The following is a 23,767-nucleotide window of genomic DNA, read 5'->3' as shown; positions in this document are numbered from 1 at the left end:
TGCACTTGGGGGCGGGGGGGTATGCGCTCAAGGGACTCTTAAATCTCATATGAATTGTCGAATGTCTTCCTGCTACATTAGTCACAGCTCTTCTGATATTTACAGATGTGGCATGCTCTAAAACCGTATAGGGATAGGCTACAAGAACTTCCAGAAATATAACCCGACGGAGGTGAAATTAGTGCGGGATAAACTCGAAGTAAAGGGAGTGTCACAACTATATAATTCATTGATTAGTAATTTCCACAGACCTGGGGGAAGGTGGGGAGGCGACCATTGCCTTATGTCTGGGCATAATGTTTCTGTTCGTATTATAAAACCTATACAATTGTGTTTTTTAAATTATTGCATAACACTGTATGTGAAGCCAACAAATGTATGAACAGAGGACTCTCTGTAAGTACACCCGGCTGCCAATTTGTAATGTTGATTTTTCATTAAAATACTACAGATGTAAGAACAAAGAATTAAATGGTACGTATAAATCAAGACACCGAAGAAATTTGCTGTTAAATTAAAAATATTATTGAATATAGTAAAATACCATACTTACAAGCTGAAAAAACGTTGAAAATTGTCAGCTTGTAAGTATGGTATTTTACTATATTCAATAATATTTTTAATTTAACAGCAAATTTCTTCGGTGTCTTGATTTATACGTACCATATAATTCTCATCATAAGCTACACACTAGTCAAATCAAGGGACTGGTTTGAAGCCATCTGCTCTCTTGCGCTGCAAGGTGCAGACGTAGGGGTTGCAAAAGCAATTGGGGGACAAAAAAGAAAGCAAGAATGCAACATAGGCATTGGGGAAAAGCTAAACTAAGGTCAAGGGTTGGGGGAAACAAACGAGTGAGTACCAGAGGGACTGTGCATTGACATTCTGTGTTTATGTCAAGAAGTACATTATGTTACTGGGACTCTGTGTGTTGTAATATTCGGAGTGCTAGGGCCAGTGGGATCCATTTTGAATGCCCCTGGTGGAGCATGGCACAGGATGGAAGCTAAGGAGATTGTCCTCTGACATTGGAAGCATACTGCCTGAACGCTTGTGGCCGGCGGGTGGAAACCAAGACATTGACATAAGGAAGTTTAGGACAGGGTTACCTTTAGAAATTCCATGAGCACTGTGCTAGAAAAAGGCTGTTGACTGGCTCTCCTTGAAACCTACCATTTTAAGGAAATGTTAAGGATGAGCCTGTAGATAGCAGTTTCTTTTGTTAACGATTAGGATGTTTTCTAGGCAGGGCCTCCTCTTTTATCCAAGTTCTCTGCACATGGCTGCCATCACCTCGTGAAGCAGTAATAAGAGATGCTTGATTGCGCCTAGGTTTTGGATACTCCTGCCTAGTGCCAGCCATTGCTACCACCACATTGCACAAAGGCTGTGCCTGGAGAGCAGCCTGGCAATCACCTTTTGAAAATAACCAACTAAAACCGATTTTGAAGCCTGACATACTGGATGTATATCCCTTGTTTGGAAAAGGTCTATAAAATGTGGGATTCTAACAACATGACTTTGTTCCAGCTCCAAATCCTTCATGACCAAAGAAAGGAGTGCTCCTCAAACTACTGGTCTGTATGACAGCCTCCCATAGCTGAGGAGACCTCACCCAAATTCTGCAACTTCCTGGAGAAGCCGAGTGTCTCCCTACACTGCAAGAAGCCTGCTCCCATTATCAGTCTTCTCAGAGAGGGAAGAAGCATATCTGGCCCTGCAGGAGAGAGACTATCCAGAAAGTGAGAGCCCAGCATTTTCCCAGAGTGTGGGTTACCCATCACACTACACAACAGATGATTTCAATAAAGATGGCTGATCAGGTAAACATACAAGTCATAAAGAGCTGTGAAATAACCTTTAACTGTTGACACAACAAGGCCTTTCTGGTCTAAAGAGAGACAAAACAGCAAAATATCAGACAACTGTGTCTGTAAAGATTGGCTGTTGTGCAAGGAACACTAGACAACCAGCCTCTCCCAGCCTCCGGAATAGACCGTTTTAGGCTAGCGATTTCTGGCCGCCAAGATGGCATTCACTACTTCGGAAGGGAGATAAAAAGCTGTCAACCCTTGCTGCTCACTCTCCAAGCATGGAGGTGTAAGTTGTGAAGGCTTGGGTGTAAGACCCTGTTCTATTGCTGCAACAGGAAGTCCTCCCGAAGAGGCAGCCGGATCTGAGGACAGATACTCATGGGATGAAGTTCTTGGTACCACATTCTCTTCACATAGTCCGGAGCCACAAAGATGACTTGGGCCCAGTCATTCCTGATCTTATTCAGAAGAGGCAGAAAACTGTAAGAGGAGTCCACAGCTTCCAATCTAAATGAAAGGTGTCTCAGTGTGTGGACTGTCTTGGGAACTCCAATGTGCAAAAGCTTGGACACCAGGCGTTTTCTGTGTTGGTGAAAAAATCGAGCTAGGTTCTCTCCATTGCCAAAAGATGCCCTAGCCACTTCTGAGTGCCCATTAAATACCATGCGCACTACCCTAGGAGTGGTTAGTGCCTACCTTATGGGTGACTTATAAATATTAAAAAGAAAGGTTTAGTCCTTGCTAAAGGTTTATTTTGCCAAATCGAAATGAGAGTTTAAAACTGCACTAAGGCTGCAGTGGCAGGCCCGAACCATTTCTTACAATGATACTTTAGTGGGTGGCACAATGAGTGGCATCATGAGTGATGCAGCTGTTGTAAAGAAAAGGAAGTCCAGTTCCAAGGTAGATTAAGTAAGTTGATTTATTAAGATTAAGTTATTAAGATGTTAAGATAATGATAGATGTTAGGATCATGAGCCCCACCAGGAGCTGCTGCTGCTCAGCCCATCCTCCAACTGACATCCTCACTCATCCAACATTCCACAGCATCACCACACTTACATTCCACACAACCAGTCACACTGGCTGCGCAGCAGGTATAACAGCAGCCCACTAGTAGCATTTAATTCACAGGCCCTAGTGTACAGGTATTACCATGCGCTAAGGACATACGAGTAAATTAAATGTACAATCAAATATATGCCAAATTTATCATGTTTTAGGAAGTGAGCACAAGCACTTGACCAAAAGATAAAACAAGAGTTAGAATTACTTTTGTTAAAGGAGGAGATCCTTTTGAATAATTTGGGAAGAGTTCTGGGGCAACAGGTCTAAGGAAAGGTCTATGGTATGCTATCCCACTTTCATTAGAGGTTCAAGAGGATCTCGAGTGATGGTCAAAGAATTTAGAGGCATGGAACTGGAAGGCAATTTTTGGCAATGTGCTAGACCAAATTCTGGAATCGCGTGCTAACAACCTTGGCTCGTCTGAACAGTTTAGAAACCGGCAGGAGTCGGTCGAAGGAAGAGAAACTACTCCATATAAATTGTTTAGAGATGTTAGCAGCACTCAATGCCATAATGAGTTTCAAGAAATTATCAATGAACACAGGTACTTTACTGTGAATAGACAACTTCACAGAAGTAACTTATATAAACCGTTTGGGTGGCCCCAGGTCAGAAGCTCTGGCAAAATTAGCAAGACAAATGTGGTACTTCTGTTGGAACAACTAGATTGTATTGAAAGCAATGTGAGAGCAGATTGGAATTTAAGATACCTCAAAAATTACAGTGATTGATAATTAGATCCATTGTCTTTTCTACACTTGTGCTACTTTTAGACCAGTATAATAACCCCTTGCATGTTTCTGTTGGCCAACGGCCATTGCGCACACTACCTTCGTAGTGCTGCGCACTTCTGTTGGCCGACGCGGCCCCGCCCACTCTGCTGAATCACCACGCCCCTGCGGAATTGACGGCGCGGTTAAGCGGTTAGATCTCAAATGGAAACATTGCTCTCATAAGCAAAGACATTTTAAAGAAAAATATTAAGTTTTAAGAAAATAGTTAAGTGCAGTAAAATTAAAATAGGTGGATTCAGAATACATAGACATATTCATAAATCGGAATGGTCCAAGATTAACTATGCTAAAGTTAAGGGCTAAAATTGCATACTGTAAAGGAAATGTAAAAGTAAGGTACTTATTTGTTAACCTCTTCCGTGCTCATGACGAGCCCAGCTCGTCATGAGTCACAGTGGAGCTGTGCTCATGACGAGCAGGGCTCGTCATAACAGCCGCGTTCCGCCCACGTGTGAGTGATTCCCCGCCTGTGCGGAGCGAATTAATCAGTGGGCGGAGTCGTGATGAGCCCGGCTCGTCATGAGCACAGCTCTACTGTGACTCATGACGAGCTGGGCTCGTCACGAGCACCGCGGCACTGCCCCCTTCCCCCCGCACCATGGGGGAATTACCCCCGCAGCGAAGGGGTTAAGGAGCAGCTAACAAAAGAGGAGGAAGAATATGTGTACTGAATGCTTAGATATTTTGAACATTGTATGGTTTATGATGTAGTATTAATCTTTAAAGGGCTGCTTGTTGGAGCAGCAATAAAAGAATATTGCATAATGGTAGCCTCCGGTCTTGTAAAAAAATGTGTAGGAATACCACACCAAGCATGTCCGGTCTACCACTAGTCTTAACAGCCGACCCTCTAAATTGTAAGCTGCCGTAACCTCATATTGTATACACTGTTCTTGGTGTATTTGGTAGAGAAAGCCCCACCACCACAATGACTTTGAGGTTGGTCCAAATCAGAGTCCACAAGACCACTGACTGACTCTGAGTTAGGGCAGGAGGAGAGTTAGTTCTAAGTGTTGGTATGTGATTGACTCAGCCAGCTTTGGTCGACATTCACTGACACACCAGTCACAGTGAGTCTTTGCTATTAAATGGACATAGGTAGATAGCGAGAACTACATTGTAGTAGGTGGCCCCCCTTTTATTTTTTCTCTAATGTGAATTTCTGGTTTAAGGCTACAACTTAACCAGGAGACTTGTGGTTTTTTCTATGAAAGAAGGCAAAGCACACACTGCTGAAAAAAGTGATAATATAAGAACTGGCTCTGTTCTTTCTGACAACAGGTGGATACGACAGCTGCACACGCAGGCAGTCTGCAGAATAGAGGGCATGGATTGTGATTCTCAAAAATGCTAGAGGTAGTGAAAGTGGCATCACACATCCTTTGACCTTAATTATATCACAAAAAGATGACTTCATTATACGTTTGATCCTGAATTTTCCTAGGAATTAATATCACATAGCCTTAACATTGAAGAGATCACAATAATTTATATCACTGAAGGTCCATCATAATTGTATGATTAATATAACCGGCTAACAAGGGAAATGCATATTTCAGATTCCACCTATATAAGGATACTGACTTGGTGCATACGTGCTTTTCTTTGTAATACCTGAAAAAGTATGTGCTTGTCTGAAATGAATGTAGTATCACAAAGCACAGAACAGCACCGAGAACCTAAATAACACCACAAACGTTCATGATTTAATAGCTCCCATGGTGTATCACAATTAGAAGTCTATAGCTAAAACATGGGGCGAGGGTAAAAAAGATTACAAGACATAGCAGTCAGGCCAAGATTTATTAATTGATATAGATCATATAATGAATGTGTACTATGTTGATGGGTTAAATTACTCCCTATTGTTAGTGCATTTTTATTTATGATCATTTGCAAAGCACTATCTTGCGTGTGAAGCACAGAAGTGAAGATATTATTCGAACATCATTTTTCATGTATTTACAATAATGAAACATGGCAACTTTAAAAAAAAAATCTTTTAGTTTAATCAGAAGAGTGATTATTGCGCTGCTAAATGTATTTATTTTACAAAACCTAAAGTGTAGATTTTTTTTTTTTTTAAATGGGGACCCCTATATATCGAATAGACTTGCTATACATAGGGAAAATAACTGGTTTGAGAAAAAGTCTATAGCTAAGTCAGCAAACACATAAAAGACTAGTTGGAAACTAGATTATTTAGACATTTGTGACCCACATTGATAAGACTTGTCACATATAAGTGATAGAAAAAATATATTCATTTTATTAATTGATATTTTTGTTATAAACATTTATGATATGATTTTGAATCATTATTTCATATATTATTTATATATACATTTCAAACATACTAAAAACAACAACAAAACATAAGCCATGTATAGATGGAGGCAATACGGTAGATGTAAACAACTACGCACGTTTCGGCATGTGGGCCTTCATCAGGTTACCGTCTATTGCACTGGAACTGAATAGAAATGAGTGACAAATTGTTATTATAGAATGTGGGAACAATACATTTATATTACATTCAAACTCACCTAAAAATATATAACTTACTGGAACAGACAATTACATTGACCACATAGAATAGTAAAGTCTTATATACATTGCAGTTGATAACATGACCGCAGAATAGACATATAGTGCTATAAACAAATATGGTAAGAGTCCAATAGTGCAACACTGTAGATAGTGTCCATATCCATATGATTAACATGCTTATTATAAATCTTAGAAAAGGCATATACATCAATTACATCATTCATTACTATATACAATCCATTGGTCAAAACTAAGGATAATAAAGAGGGATCGGGCGATAAAGGGGAAAGAGGGGGGTAAAGAGATCAGTAAATTATTTTCAATAGCAAAATTTCATTAAAGAAGTAAGCAACATCTTAATTAAAAGATCTCAAGGTAAGACTCCTCTCAGATATATATCTCCTAATATTCCTACATCAAGACATGCTGAGTACATACATCAATTTACAAATGAAAAATCGTGCTGTACAAAAATTTTTGTGAACATTTTTTGTACAGCACGATTTTTCATTTGTAAATTATTTTGAAATGTTCAATGAAATATTTTGTTATGCGTTTATGAAATAATGATGCTTTTCATTCTCCATGTATCAATGTATAAAGTCTATAAACGAAGCATATAAGTTAAAAGGTATAATTAAAATACCAGGATAAACAGAAGCAAAGTGTTTGTCTTTAAGCAGAAATATGCTTTTTGAAAGAATTTGAGGTGTAGGCTATTTTCCTAGTGACTATAGTTCAAAAACGGCCCTGCTTAACCCTCGTCCTTTGGGCCTAACTCCCCTTGTTCTTTATATTCTAAGATCTTGGCTGGAAGAGGAAGGCGTGAAGTGGGCCTATAGTTCTTCACCTCTAAGAGATCAAATGAGAGTACATGTAACAACGGCAAAATGGATGCTTTTTTACACGTATCTGGGAAGAAGCCAAACTCAAGAATCCTGTTTTAAAAGCAAAATAAAATGCATAAAACTGGTTTTTGATACCGGATAAAGTACCTGAGGAGGGTATGAATCGGCAAAAGCTCCTGACTTAGGGTCTAATTACGATTGTCGGCAGTCCTGGAGTGAGCAGCGCACCACCGCTCCCCTCCATGACAACTGAAACTCACCACCTCCTGTCTGCCAGATTACAAGTAGTTTTGTGGTATGGTGGGCAGCGTGGCAGTCCCGCGGCGGTGCTGTTTAAAGGGATATTGTAGGCAAGTTCCTGCACGTGAAGGAATGCACCATGTCATGCATTCCTTTCTGTGCAGGAACAGGGGGTGCAAAACTACAAGGGGGCACAACATGTCCCACCCTGCCTGTACCCCCCTGCATGCACCCCCATCTATTGGGGGAAGTGGGGGACGTGTAGGGCCCCCTAACTTTTCTTACTGCCAGCAGTTACATGGAAGAAGAACCTCCATGACACCGCTGGCGGTGAGGAAAGTCTTAATTTGCTTGTCGGGGCTCAGGGCACCACCAAGCATATTAAGGCTCTCAGTTCGCTGCCGGACCGCCAGGGAACGCGGTTGTAGCGGTGCAATGGTGGTCCAACCGCCAAAGTCGTAAAAGGGCTGTCGGACCGGAGGTGCGGTGGTGGCCCCTGTAAGTCTGGCGGTCCTCAGACCATCAAGACTCTTAATCAGGGCCTTCGTGGTTTCAATGAGGGTAGCAAATTTCTCTTAAGTGAGTGGGGTAAATGCACTCAGTACCTGGGGTTAGTTTATCAACCATGTTTTCCTCTTCCATTACTGTCCCTAGGGGCAAATTTGTATTATTTTAAAATCCAACAATATACGTATTTACCTTAATGAAAACGTTGTCAGCTATTTTATTGCACAGCTGTTGAATTGGGGAAGCCACATTTTTATTGCCAAAAGTAGATAGTGACTTAACTGTTTTAAAGTGTTCCTTGGTGGAGATCTTACCTGCTTCGATATTATCTGTAAAAACATTATTTTTAGTGCTTTATGCTCTTTTATCATATTAGGTAGTTAGGTTCAATTTAAGTCTGTTGCTGTTGTCTTCTTTTCCCCACGCAGCTTTGCTGCTTTTATTTTTCACCTATCATGTTTAAATATTCTAGCTTATGTATTAATAATTTTGTATCATTTTGTCTGTGGGATTTAGTATGCAAAATTTTTGTTTTCTTTTAGAATTTGTAAAGTATTGATTTTCTTAAAGGTTGATGTTATTTATCTTGTACTAACATTTACTGATTATTTAGCTTCAGGCTCTTGAACAATTAAATATACACTAATCATTCATGAATGTTCAACCCTGTATATATAATCACTAGACCATTATCTATAAATACTAATGCATAATATTGAACACCTAGTTCTCACCTGCTAACACCATCCGTGTGGTAGTTAACAAGTGCACAGTACGTTCACCAAAAAGTATTGCATGCATCTCAGTACATAGGAAGTGACAGCGATCTTACATTAGGCGACAGAAGGTTATATTAGCTAATATGACCTGTATAGTATCCACATTTTCTTTAGATATAGTGATTTTAGAAATGGGTTGGATATGTATATTCATGCATAAAAAGTAAGAATCAATTTACAGCTTGTATCAGCTAATAGGTTTAATCTGTCAACTACCTCCATTTTACGCCGAGTCTTATATAACTCACTACTGTACTACAGAGAAGCAGTTACAAGAGAATTCCATGTTTCCAACCTTTCATGGTGCTGCAATCCGTGGCGTGCATTACTCTCCCTTCTCTGATTTGTTGTTTAGACTCAGTTGCAGTCAGTGCCTTTGACAACACGTTTTAATTCTCCAATTTATTTTTCAGTTTTCAGACTTGGCAACGTGGTACATGCCCTTGAAGCATCCAGGAGAACAGTTCAGCTCCCAGACTTCATACCTCGCTTCTTCCTGACCATTGCCAACCTGAATCGAGCCCTCTATTTCGTCTGTGATAGCATTCTCTGGTTGAGGAGTGTTGGTCTCATCACTGATATCAACAAAGAAAAGTGGCGCCATCGGGCAACCAGGTTTTATTATTTCTCCCTCCTGCTGCACCTGGGCAGAGATATGTATGAGATAGTTCGTAGGATGGAACAAAAATCCTCTCACAAAAAGAATGCAGAGGAATGCACTGATCCTCATCTTAGCCAACACTCTTCCCATCCTGGGATTGTGGGATTTGATCCTATATTTGCGATGCTCTTCTGCAGCCTGATGAACCATCCAGCTATCCTCTTGGACACTACCAAGAATATCTGTGATTTATTTAGCCCTTTGGACCAACTGGGTATTTACAAGACAAACCCTGGAATGCTTGGCTTTTGTGGTCTCATTTCTTCTATTGTGGGCATTCTTACTCTTGCAAAACCCCATTTGAAGATCAACTAGCAGTTCAACATAAGGAAACCACATGCAGCGCAGAGGACATAGTTAGGGAAATTTCTAACACTAGATATAAAGTGCCTAGAAAAGTGAAATCAGTTTTAGAGTGGCAAGTTTATTTTATGAATTACAACTTATGTGCTTTGACTCTAAAAAGACCATGGACTATGAACCTCTATATATCAGTACATCAGTACAGGTTAGTCTGACGGCCATCAACTGCTTAACACATTTTTGTTTGGGATCAAGCATGCTTTACACGTGAAATGGTATTCAAGTAATTTGGCGAAGTAATAACCTGGATACATTGGAAACGGCTTTTCTCCCAAAAAGATTTCATCAATTGATGCCCACCGGAAGGTCTTATATAATATGTCTTTGGTGTTGTTCTATGATGTTTGCTCAAACAACATTTGGGTAGTTTCAGAAATAGTTTAAAGTTTTTATCTGCTGTTTAATTTAGTATACATTTCTCTTAAGTTGTGTTGCTGTTCATGTCGGGGAGAGGATGTAGCCTTATGGGTAGAGGGGTCGACCTCGAAGCTAAGGAACCAGGTTCAAGTCTCAGCCACGGAACCAGGTTCAAGTCTCGACAACTATGCTCAATATCCGGTGACTCTGGGCAAATCACTTCATCTCCCAGTGCCCAACAAAAATGAATGTGTCCGTCTGTAATGCAACTGGTGCTCGTGTAGAGCGCTCTGATACCTGATATCTTAGGGTCTAGTTCACGCTATGTAAAACTCAAAAAAAAAAAATTACAGCTCTTTCCTCCAACATCTGAAAATGTGAAAAAAGTTTACATTGTAAATAAAATGTATTCAGTGCTCTTCATCTGGTTATGGGATAACTCAAGCCAGATGTTGAGCTTTTATATATATAGCATCCCTCTAAATGAATCATCTATATTTTCAAATTTTTAAAACCAGTAGGAAGGAGGTCCAAGCTATAGCCAGGACTTCCTGTCTAATGTTGAAATTCCTTGATGCACAACCCTAATTTACGTACCCAACTTGTATATGGTCTGTATTGTAGAATGCAGGCTGAAACGGAATGTATAATATAATACATCAGACAAGAAGTTCTGGCTAAAACAGGTGGCACTGTCCAAAGGCCAAGGGCCACTGCAGAAGTTTGTTTGCATGTCTTCAAATCTATGCAATGCAGTATCTCTGGTCTCTTACCCATAAGTGGTCATGGGAACAAGTAGAATAACTAGTTGAAGTTATAGTCCAGTAAATGTTTATACCATTAACTTACCCCTTTTGTGGTATCTTCATCAGCCAATTTATTGCCTCTTAACTTTTTCCTTTTCTCTCCCTTGAATATTGATGTCTTTTGTGGAAATTCGAAATGCACTATTTATGTGAAGAGCTGTAAAATCAGGTAAGAGCTTGCATTACACTTGTGTTCCAGTCCAAGTTTTTAAGCCAAGCTTCTCAATACATATAGATACACTGGTTAGCTTTTGACTGTACAGTGTTGGGTAACAACACGATTTTTATATCGACTAATGCACCACCTGAGATGGCAAATCATGATTTTCCTTTAGCTTAACATGCTGTGCTGTGGGCAGTTGTAGAAGGAAAATCCTAATGTAAGATGAAATAATATGTTTTAGAGATGAAATATCCTCAAATGTGGGCATTTGTGAAGTCTTTGAAGGCTGGGATGAAGTCAGGCCCATACCAAATGGTTTATACCATATATCATTAGAATCACAGAACTGCCAGGAAGTCACCCACGTTTCATATATACCGGCTTCACCAGTGTTTAAATCAGTAGCATTCTATTACCAGTGTCAACCACTATGACATACTGCAGAACAGGCTATATTCTGTTGCTCACTTGTAACAGAATTTCTTGGAGTAAATTTGACAGTAAGCAAAGACAGTATTTCTCATCACTGTATTCTGCGTAGGAGCATTTTCTTTAAATGTTGTGATCTTACAACTAGTGACAAACCTCAGAAAGCGTATGCATGCCATTTATATAAAGGTGTAGATCTATTCAACGAGGCATGGACTTGATTGCGGGCAGTACTGCAAACAGACCTATGCTGCAGCTTGAGACAGTGTAATTTCTGTGCATCTAGAGTCGATTGGGCAGAGCACAAACTGGATCGATCTATTTTTCTGTAAGTGTAACCCTTCACTTCTTTCCCATTTCTCTTGCAATGTTTGACTGATTTCTTGAGCCCAGACCACCAATCTGACAGCTGTTTGCAAGAAGTCACCTGTATTGCAGTTGTATCTTTCAGAACCTTGAGACACCCGGATTCTATGTGGCAATCGCTAGGGCCGGTTGTTTTGGAAAATCACAAATGGTTTAACTGCAGCTGAGATTGATAAAACATTTTATGTTCTTGTTTTTTTGTATGAAATGTCCACTGCCCCCTTATTGGAAAACTGAACAAGGCTAGTCCATAACATTAGATAGTTCTTATTTGCAGTTGCTGAAAATACCATATCTTGTACAGGGGAAACATCCTTTACAACGCAACTTTTACCACGCAGTGCCTTTACGACGCAACCATTACAGCGCATGTCATTACAACGCATTGCGCTGGGGGGCGCTCTAGGATAGGGAATAGATTTAATTTACTATCCAACACCTTCCCTACTATCCACGGGGACTGGAGTTGGAATAGTAAATTAAACTATTCACTATCCAGCACCCCAAAGCGCTATGCGTTGTAACAGCATGCGTTGTAAAAACTGGGTCGTAACAGCATGCGTGGTAAATGCATGCGTTGTAATGTCATACCTCCCTTGTACAGTTACCATCGAACCAGTCCAAGCCTTGCTTCTTCATGGTTTCATAGGGACCAGGAGCAAAATCAAAGCACCAGTTCACTACTTGAATCCTCCAATTGAAAACAGAAGACTAGTCATTTAAAATGCTCTAAATCAAATAGACATCATGGAACTTGACTGGTCTTCTTGATGGCCATATGAATGGGCAGCTGGCTTAGAAACCAGTCTTAAAGACTGTAGATTCTAACAGCCGCCGTGCCACCTATACTACCTCCAGGTCACACTGTGCCAGATATGTGTGCCTCCTCCTACTACAATAATATGATTCATCTGCCCTCCCGTTTTATCTCGGGAACAAAATCAACAGCATCGTTTAGCAAAAATGTTCCCCTTTCTCTTTCCTGTTTGTGATATTGTGTCCACCTATAAAAATGCATTTGGATCAAGTTTGTCTCTGTCGAAGGACCATGCTCTGCAAACCAATTTTTGCTGATTTTAAGCTCGCTTTCTCTTCAAGTATCCACTTCTTAAACGAGGCTTAGTGCCTCCACGAACGGGAAGGACATCATCCCTGTGCCCGGGTAATTAGATCCACAGGCCGTAGTTTTGTTTTTGAGTCCCATTCCATCATTGTGGTTACATGTTCGCATAGCATAATCCAAAGAGTAATCCCCATAGTTAGTCTGGAAACTAACACTATCTTCAGAGCGTCTCGAGGAGCAACACTAGCTGCGAATTTCATCTGTTGGATGAAGGTTTGAATATTATTTGTAAATAAAGTTGGTTTGCTGTTTATTGTTAGGCTACTTTTAGGAGTTTTCAGTCTCAGCATGACGTTCACTGACTGAGTCGAACACCAGTTTTGGCTTTTAGGTTTTGCCACTTTGCAGTAAACGTGTTGCACAGATTGTGTGCATTGAAACTAGGATTTTCACCTCCCTCCAAGCCATTACAGGTGTGTTCTCCAAGCCTGAAGTGTTCTTCTACAAATCATCGTTTTCAGGTGTGTTAGTCTAATTAGTTTGATGAAAGCGAAACTAGACTTAAACACCCAAAATGAATTAGGGTCTCACACAAAGTCCAGGACTTGAATCTATGTCCAAATTGACCTAGAAGGAGGTGGTCACTGCAAGAAATATGTAGCAAATTGGGTTATTAGTTGAGAGGGGTAAGAGCCCCACTTAAGTAATAAACACCATGCTTGCCGAAGTGAACCAGAAAGCTGTGCTTTACCTTCTGTTACTTTGTCACACAACCACAAAACAAAAAGAATCCCAAACAAATTTAGAAAAAAAGAAAACATTTCGATTAATAAATTGGCGCCAAAATAATACAAATTCAATCAGTAGAACCAGAGTTTTTACTTTTTAAAATTCAAGGCAAAATAGCACCGAAATGACACGAAGTGCCAACTGCTAGTATCTGGCTTCACCGGAGTGGGCCAAAGTCACAAATTCAGGTCGATCGCATTGGAGCGGTCGATATGGCACCAGGAGCGGCCTGCTGGGAGTTGTACCCTGGGTCCTTGGTGTGGGGGCTGTGAGTTGCTGCAATGTGAGGCTCTGCCTCACGCTGCATCAAATCAAGTGAAGCTGCCAATCAGGAGCTGCGCTACATGGTTCGGTTGTGGTACACATTGCGCTGGATTCAGGGAAGCTGCCAGTAAGGAGCCATGATATGTTCTGATGTCAGGTCCTGCATCGGTCAGCGCCACTTTGCATCGGATCCAATGACACCTTCAGTTACATTCTTGATTCCAGCCATAGGTCCAGGACCTGAAAGACAGCATGTGAACGTTCAAATCTCACTCCCGCAGACTCCTGCAGAGGGACCCGGTTCAGGTCCACTTGGGTCTGGTCATCTGGGAAGTAGGAGAGGTCTTTGCAAGTTTGTATGTCAAACAGGAAGTGAGCCATCTGACCTTTGTAGTCACTTCTCTGAGGTGACTCTTTAGAAAGGGCTAGGAATAACAGTCACCCTAACTTATATTTACTCTGCTTAATTGCAAAAGCCTATCCTGAATGCTCAACCCGTATAACTATTATACAGCACATTGCACCATAGCAAAAACCTGATCAGTGTTAACTTTACCCAACCCAATGGTACTAGTTTAACTTATCAAAGTTATACTTCTCAAATAATAATGAATGGGTGGGTAGCTCCACTAAGATTCATACTGCAACACAGGTTGCACACAGATGTTTCCTCTCAGAGTTAGAGCTACCTTGCCATTAGCAGTCCTTTAAGTACAGTAATATCATTAATGCTGCAATCCCTGGTGAATACAGTTGTGGTACTATAATATATCATCTATATTTTATTTAACAAAACATCAATACCTTTGTTACTAAGTATTTTCAAACCGAACATTCAGTGTTTTACCGTATTATTATTGATTACTAAATAGATGCTCACCTTAGTCAATGTCTAAGTAATTGTGAGGACTCATTGATTTTTAGTTTGAAAAGGCCTAAATGATTTGTCCCTTTAACTTTTTATAATATCTCATCATGGCAGCTTGCTTTCAATCCAGAATTACTATGCAGTATATTTTCGAGGTGCATGACAACATGAAACGTGGAGTCAATTTGAAAATATGTTTCTGGAAATTATATAAGAGATGTTTTGCCCACGTGAGGCACGTTCTAAAGGAATATTGGAGCAGACGGTTGGGCATTGCCACATTGCGTGAACTGCTCATTTCCTGGCAAATAAAAATATTTCATTATTATTGAGTGCACTGCCTGATCTTGCAGTTTTGTCAAGATGCCACACATTTCACAATGTCATGTGCTAAGAGGGCAAAATGTTGACTCAATTCTGTTCACATGTCATTACTTGTGCAAAGCTAGGCGTAGGCACAGTTTTGAAAAATATTTATTGCTTTATTCATTAGCTTTTTGTACATGCTTCCATGGAGCATATTTTTATATGCAATTATTTTTACACACTCGAAATTGGTGATCCCCTAACAATACATTTTACAGTAATAAAAAAAACGTACTTGAATTGTTTACAAATTATACTATATTTTTCAAAATGTTCTTCATACTACTCAGGCTCAACTAAATAATCAAGTCTTCAGCACTGACCACACAGTAACATTCTTTTGCACAAGTAAAAATACAGTTTTTGTCAACAGACCCAAATGTATGTGAAAAATTGACATATAATGAATTTGCGTGGCACTATTTTGCAAATTGGTTGGTAATCTTGAAATCCGGAATCAATTTTACTTTTCAACGGCTCAGCAGACCCAGCCCTACATGCAACGGGTGAAAGAATGAAACATTCTCTATTGCTGTAAAACTGCAGGCAGTTGTCAGCCCTTTGATTTATTTGCTCCACTTTTTTACGAATACTCAATGTGCCATGGGCTATGTTGAGGCAGGGTTGACGTACTGTTCGCTCTGAGGGCTGCACTGCAGCAGTGTATTGGACTGCTTCTGGTCCCTCGTATGACACAAATAGAGTCCTGCCTAAACAGAGGTTCCGTGATTTGTTTTGTAAGGTCAAATAATGCATTCAACTAACTTGGAGATAGCGAATATTTTGCCATGTTCTGGTTTAAAGTAACTTGTTTACTTTACGATCTGTGAAAGTGCAGATTCAAAATAATAAACAAGTGTAACTTCACTCGGTAGCTGGATGCACTGCGTAAATTCAACTTACTCACATCATCCAATAAACAGCTAATGGAAATTTCTTCAAAGTCCGGCGATGACTCTTGATGATAGGTAGACATGGGACACTCCTGTGTTTTTAGCGGATTTGTTCACCAAAGGTGCTGCGCAGTCTACTTTCACTGCATCAACGCGGATACACATTGGTTGGAGACATTTATCTTGCTATGCTGGCATCTCGTTTTAAGAGGGTGGGGTCCTAACATTAGTGTCATTCTATGATGTATTCTGAACAGTTTGATTTTGGGAGAAATATCACAGCCCTCTTCGTTGTCAAAGGATTCTACTGGAGTAAGTCGTTTTGATTGTAACTAATTGGCAGACAGTGTAGAAGAGCCATTTTAGGCCCCTGAAGAAGGGATGATATATTCTCGAAATGCTTTGGGCGAAGTTCGGTTTTTGTTAGAATGGCTCCTTCTGATTTACATTATAGTGATAATGTGATTTTTCATTGTATTTATGTATTGCAATGTTAACCTGCAAAAAAGTTTTCTTACAATAGTTGCTTGAACATTAAAAACTATACCATATGCAGGCTAAAATCTTTGTGAAGGTAGGTACTTTTTTGAAGAAATATGCATTAACTGTTTGTTTATTGGGTGATGTGAATAAGTTGAATTTACACAGTGCATCCAGCGACCGAATGAAGTTTCACTCGTTTATTATTTTGTTTCTGAAGGGTTGGCAAACGAGATTACAAGTTTATCATTCTTTAGAGAATAACACAAATTAGGTGTGCGTTTACTCTTCATTTCAGTCTAAAGTGCAAATTCACTCAGCTTTTGTAAATGCTGTAACGATGTGAGGCTTATGGAAAAAAAAGATTTCAGCTTCCATGATGATTCTCCACTGCAATAGAAAACTTGTTGTCACGAGTTGCCTTACAGCGCAAGTGGTGGTCCAGCGCCGCTTGACAGTAGTCTCTGCTCAGATCTCCTTCCACCACTTGCAGAGTCTGGGTTCCTGCCAAGGATATCCCTCTCACAGTGGCCCCCACAGTGCCACCATCCAGCCTAGTCCTGATTGACAGCAAAGTTGTTTTGCTTATCCTTCCTTTCCACCCTATTTTCATCGTCTGATCCCGTGTTGGACTCCCTTGGTGCCCCACTCCACAGGGTTGCTGGTGCTGTACCCCACTTCGATTTCTGGCTCTAGAATATCACAGCCTGGACACTCTGGAAAAGGAAATCGCCACAGGCCGCCTGAACTTTAAAGTTTGCCCTGGTGAGTCGGGATAAGTTGGAAGCGATCTTTAGTTGCACAAATATCTTTAGAATATAACCAATAAACCTCTGCTTCGGACTTTTGTATACTGGACAGTTTTACCTACATCAATTTTTGTGTCATATCTTACAAATATATTTTTGCAAAAGTAGCGATTGTAAATAAATACATTCATCAATTTGGTTTAATTAATTCGGATTGTTTAATAATCTACTGAAAACTGGCCGAACTTTATGTGCTTATTTGTATTTGTGGATAACAAAATACGTTTGTGTTCTTCAGCAGGGTTTTCTTTGTTAAATTGCATGTAAGGTTAATTTATCAACATTGATTGATGCTGAACTGTTTACATGGCAACTTCTGGCATTTGGAGAAACCTTTATTTGTTTTGATTGGATTGTATGAGAAAACGGGGCAGGAATGTGGCCTAAAAGGGGCACAAATTTGGATACACACTGCTGCAAGATGACCATGACCTGCGTATTGTCCTATGAAAACTAACCTTCTTGTTCAAATTTCCAACGTGACGACTGCACATCTGTTTTACATGAACTTTTTAAGAAGTCATTGTTTTTTAAAATGTTTATTAAAATCCTTTTCTGTAACAGAAGCAATGTATAAAATATACTTTTTGCACAACTTTCTTAATTGTAAGACTATTTGAACTATACTGTTGTATTTTGCACATACAAGATTATTAAAATATTTTAAAATATGATTGGTTTTATTTTGAGAAACGTAAGATGAGCAGTAGTTTTGGATCTGAATATATTTTAGAATCTGTGGATACCTTCCTCTTACTGTCATAAATTAATTCTTGTTGATGTTCCGATATCTTCTATTTCAAGAAGGAAAGAGTGAGAAGTGATACAGCGTTTGCTCACCTTCCCAAACATCTAGCCATTCAGAAACAACACGAGGGAACCCGTGCATGGTTGTACGACGTTACAACGCATGCTTTTACCACGCATGCCTTTACATCGCAGTTTTTACAACGCATGCTGTTACAACGCATAGCGTTAAGGGGTGCTGGATAGTGAATAGTTTAATTTACTATTCCAACTCCAGTCCCCGTGGATAGTAGGGGAGGTGTTGGATAGTAAATTAAATCTATTCCCTATCCTAGAGCGCCCCCCAGCGCTATGCGTTGTAATGACATGCGTTGTAACAGTTGCGTCGTAAAAAAACCACAAACCAACCTAAAAATCAAAGGTAAAAGTGACGTTATAGTTTAGCATGGCAATAAGATCTTGGGGTATGTGTTGAAACAACACTACAACGAACAATTAAATACCTATTACATCACTCATGACATGTTAAAATAAGTTTTCTACGCCCAAAATGCATTATGCTATCACACAAGTGTCCAGAACTGGAAAAAATGTGCAATTAAAGATATGTATGGAGGTGGCATCTTACCGATTAGCCAAACCTCAGTTTATGTTCCATTACGTTTGAGCCCATAATCCATCCAGACCTTCAGACCCCATGTTGAAATCATCACGAGGCAAGAACATCAAAAAAGTTTAACCAAATGGCCTTCCTCCAAAATAAGGGGACATGACACATTAAGATTTGTCATGTGAGAAGTACCTTAGTATTATTATTTTTTAACCTCTCAAGTGACACATGACATTTCAGGGGTCATACTCTCTCGGGGATTTTGTGGAACAATATAGCTTTTGATCTAGCTTTGTTTGTCGGGATGTGTGCTGGGGCAGATACCGACATGAGTTGCTTGGAGCATGCTTGTTACATATTGTGATTGTGGTGCTCGGGAATGTACAGAGATGGACATCCTTGCACAGCTGTAGTTAGTTTCTTAATACAAATTCCTTAGAGCTGCTCATGAGCCTCCTTTGATAAGCAATAAATAAGTGCATCAGTTTCAATACATAAACGGTGAAGCATCCATGCACTACAGTTAATATGCATGATTATCAGGTGTACAAATGACTTTGAGCATACAGCAGTAGCATCCGACAGAAGAAATGTGGCTTGGAGTGATTCTTAAATTGTAGTGATTATGAAAAGATCATATTGTTATATTGCGCTTTTAAAATGCAGCTGCCATTAAGGAATAAAGACAATGAAAGTAGTATTCGATCTTTCTTCTTGGGGTAAATTTAAATGGTTAATATCAAACTATAAGGTATGCAACGACCCTCAATACGAAAGAGTTTCTTAATTTGGTCTCCGGACCCTTTAGAATTGCAAAATTTAGGGTAACACCATGGATCTTGTGCCTTTGATCCTCAGGCACAAGCTGCTAAAAGCAAGCAAAGTCTCTGGGTGAAATACAAAGGAAATGAAGAATACACAGGGGAACCTATACCGAAATTTCCTGTTCCTTTGTAATTTTTCATTTTTTATCACATCAAACCAATGCTCTATATTAAGAATTGAAGAACACCTTTTGAGGTATGTTGTTCTTTAGTTGACCAAGCAGCGGAGTTAGAGGTGGGTGGTAATTGGAATTCCACTCATTTTTGACAGATGTGCTTTTTAGGTCTGGCCAAAGAGAGTGCACTTCTGGGGAGGTAGAGCTAATGACATAATGTAGTTGTACAAGGTTGTGTTCGGAAAGTGTATGGCAAATAGTAAACAACATGGATCATTTTTGCAAAATAACGGTGTTTGCCACGCCATAAATTCCATTCTCAGATTGATGATTAAACCCACCATTCTCCTTTGTACAATGTGATATTCAATTGGAAATCTGGCAACTTCCATCCACCAAGCCAGACATAGTGACACCGATTGGCTAATCAAAGTACCCTCTCACATGAGAAAAGAGGCAGAGTGATGCTTTTTTCCACTACTGACGTTGAGGGCAACACAGACACTTGCAACTCTGTTAATTCTCCCAGCCAAGGCTGTGTATGCCAGCTCTGTACGTATGATACGTATCAGAACTAGTTTTATGCCAGTGTTGGCTAAGGAAGCCAAAAATACCTACTTATAAAGTTACTTTTCCATTCAGGTTATCAAACATCTGAGTCCATGAATAAATCCTATTATAAAATTTAACTAAAGAAAAACTTTTAAGTATTTTACATCATTTTCCAAGGCAGAGATACGAAATGAAAAGTGTAATCCCATCTAGGCTTGTTCAGGCAAAAGTCTATCAAAAGCCTACACAGTGAAATCGTTTTGGGGTTTTATTTCACAGTGACAACACCTTAACCCTGATGTGTGCCCCATTTTTTATATGTTAGGGTCCTGTACTTTGGGCTTACAAGGTATATTTTAGGGTTCATTTATGAATATATAAAATACTCTTTTGCTACGTGACAAAGGCACTCTCCTGCAGAAGAGGAGTGCCGCTGCAGTGCATCTAGACACAATGGTACTACTGGCAGACATATATCCTGCAGCACATAAATCAGTTCGAAAATAAACCATTTGATATGGCAAAGCAACACTGTTGATAATAGCAGGATTTAACACATTTGTTGACACACATTGAGAGCAAATTCCAAAGTAAAGCCAGAATTGCATAAATGGTTAAAGAAACTTATTTTGCAAAAGTTGTGAAACTTCCCCACCGATATATTAATGAGCTGTGACATCCTCATGTTCAATTACCACTGACTATGTGTAACTGCGGCCAACTGGAAAAAAGAAATAGCTGGTCCTTGGAGATTTGCCATGGATAATAGGAACTCGTAGGTTAATCCGACCCAGGTCCCTTTGGTGAAGTCCTAAACAGGGGAAGAACCTATTAAATTATAAGTTATAATAAAAAATAATTTCATTTTCTCCCTCCCCTTGCTAATTTTCAAAAACACATGCACTAAAATTATAGCCATGAATAGGTACTTTTGCTTCCAGGGTTTATTTACACAGTAGGTTCTTGCAGAAGTAGGCCAACATTGCTTTGATACAAATTACACATATTTCAAGCATATCAGTATGAAAGGAGAATATGGGGTAGGTTGGGGTGGGGACATGGCTTGACCAGCAGCAAGCATGGCTACATAGGCGAGGAGCTCCTCCGGCAGAGGGATGGCGAAAGTTGCAAAGAAACACTGTCCAGACGGGCCAGTAGCGCGTGTTCCCTGGGATACTGTGGAGGCAATGGCACGCTTGCACTGAGGTGACGGGGAAGTTTAGAGGAAGGCTCCTCTCATCTGTGAGCCCCGTGCTGGAATGCACTAGCTACACACAAAAGAGTGGGCATGGCCCTGGAGATGAGGTGAGCCTGGTGAAGAAGCGATGCGCTGAGACTAGAGGGCCAAACCGGCTGGACCTACACTGATCGGCAGTGGACCCTGTGAATGGAGACGCTACCCAGGGACACAGCGGCAGAATCAGGGCACTACGAGCGTAGTGGACCTGGGTGAAGAGTGCACAACGGAGGTGCGGCCTTGTGCAGTCACCAACATGAACCAAGACCTCCCCATGCCCCAAACATGCACAAGAAGTGGCGCAGAAAGGTGTGCGTGCACTGAGGGGGAACAGATAGGCTAACCGACATGAGGGGAACAGAAGAGCTCTGCACTTCAACACCTGGAGACCAGGCCTGCGCAAAACTTGCTCTGACAGTAATTTGTGCATGGAGACTTGTCATGCCCCATGGGTAGCGATTATTTAGCGCAGTCAATTTTTCTAGGAACTTCATGAAATGCAATGCAGTGGACAGTGACACCCTTGACCAGTTGGTTAAGGCCCCATAGCAATGCACCAAATAGCCCGGCCTGGCCACTGCAAACTGGATAGCATGCTCAGAGCAGCATAAATCACTCAGAGCGTTTCGAACCCAGGGTGATCGCGATCGCAACCCCTCGGGGTGTCATGAGGAAAATAAATTACCCCAAACAACACAGCAAAGGCTTGCATTTAAGGTGAAACGGGCCAGTTGGGTGCAGAGCCAGGACTAAGGCCAACTCACAGAGCTAGCGGGATGAACCTGCAGACACGGCTGCTGTGCCAACAAAGCACTACTCAGGGGCATGCAACAGACTATTGGCTGCAGATCTGGTCACTTGAATCACCAACTTTTAGAGTGGTGATCCCCTGAGCTGCATGCCAGGTTGAGGTGAGGTCTGTTTCCCGCAATTATTGGTACCACCAGTGAATCGCTCCAAGAACAAAATTAGGATGGCTTGATGGTCACTGGTTTTGTATCTTTGTATTGTTGCACATTTTACATTGAATTCTTATTACTGTTATCATTTGTGTCACTTTACGTTGGATTGTTTCTTACATACTTGGACTGTCGAGCAGCAGCACAAGTTGGTCCTGACAAAAGCTATGACACCTCTAATGAGGGTCATCAGGATGAAAACATGGTGACCACCTCTGTCACTAACTGCAAATATATGTTTTACCTTCTAGTGCCCTGTTTTTAATTCTGGCCCAGTGGCTGTCTAATAATGATGCATTACGTACCTTGGAGCTGTTTTACTCCTTCACACCCATTTACACTAGTTTTACTCCTTCACACATTTTTTTCTTTGCGCTGAGTCCCCCACCAAACCTCAAGCTCATTATTGTGGTATTTAGCATACCTCCCAGTTAGAATCAAAACATCCATGAGCTCTTCCCTCTCAGTGAAGGGGTTGTAGCCCGTGCCATGACTAGGAATCACAGCATGAGGAGAATCCCAATGAAGCCTGCCATCATTGGTGGGTGAGGGTTTTCGTCCTGTAAAAGGTACACTCCATTTTCGCTGCGTCATTCTCCTGGACATTGCATCTAAAACGTAGTCCTGAGGGGTCTTTTTCTTGTGATATCTATTTAGGCTGGGGAGCTAACCCTCCTAGGTCTTAAAACATCTCCTCAGACCCCCCTCCTGTTTGTTGTGAATTACATGCTACAGAGCCTCCAGTCCATAGATCAGACAATAGGCTCGCTGCACCGCCAAATCGACAGCATGATCAGACAATTAGACATGCAGTATACTCAGCTGATGGAGGTGAAGCAAAGAGTATCCCACGTTGAAGATTCCCAAAACATGGACAAAGAAAAGCTACTCAACATGGAAAAAGTTCTGGTGCTCATCAAAAGTAAAAATGAAGATCTAGAGGCCAGCTCCTGAAGGAATAACTTCAGGTTCTGGGCATGGCAAAAATAACAAACATCGAGAAGATGTTAGCTTATGTGGAGAACCTACTGACCATGCTGCTGGGACCGGAAACTTCTCAGCATTGTTCGTAGTGGAAAGAGCTCACCATCGGCTGTCAGTGCTCCCGCACCAGGGGTGCCACCTCGGCCTATCATTGCCAGGCTACTGAATTTCCGCAACCTAGTCAGCACACTTCAACTCACACTGGAAACATGCTGGAAGCAGAATATTTTGCTGTACTCCGATTTTACACTTTACCCCTAAGCTCCCATTGTGTGAGACTGTCCAGGGGGAATACACAAGGCCCAACTGTCACCCATTGCCTGCTGGGGAATTCGTGGTAGTGTGTAATAACTCCAAACTGCCGCTGCGAGGCTTGGAAATTTAATTGTAATCAGAATTCAGCTAAAAGGGGAAAAAACTGGCGGAAAGGGCTACGTTTAAAAGGTGAATGGAGAGGGTTG

The 23,767-nt window shown here is 40.7% G+C and overlaps 1 protein-coding gene across 3 annotated transcripts in view; it reads left to right on the top strand.

Moving 5' to 3' along the window:
- PEX11A (peroxisomal biogenesis factor 11 alpha) overlaps nt 1-17,948 on the top strand; it is a 151,210-nt gene extending 133,262 nt beyond the window's left edge. For all 3 annotated transcript variants that reach the window (XM_078683224.1, XM_078683223.1, XM_078683225.1), the window contains one exon: nt 9,014-17,948. In XM_078683224.1, coding sequence (XP_078539350.1) covers nt 9,014-9,576 — 563 coding nt within the window. In that variant the 3' untranslated portion in view covers nt 9,577-17,948. The remainder of the gene's footprint in view (nt 1-9,013) is intronic.
- Nucleotides 17,949-23,767: the final 5,819 nt, after the last annotated feature.

This window comes from Lissotriton helveticus, chromosome 3_1, assembly GCF_964261635.1.
Source record: "Lissotriton helveticus chromosome 3_1, aLisHel1.1, whole genome shotgun sequence".
NCBI classification, from domain to species: Eukaryota; Metazoa; Chordata; class Amphibia; order Caudata; family Salamandridae; genus Lissotriton; species Lissotriton helveticus.
This window is presented reverse-complemented; position numbering and strand designations above follow the sequence as displayed.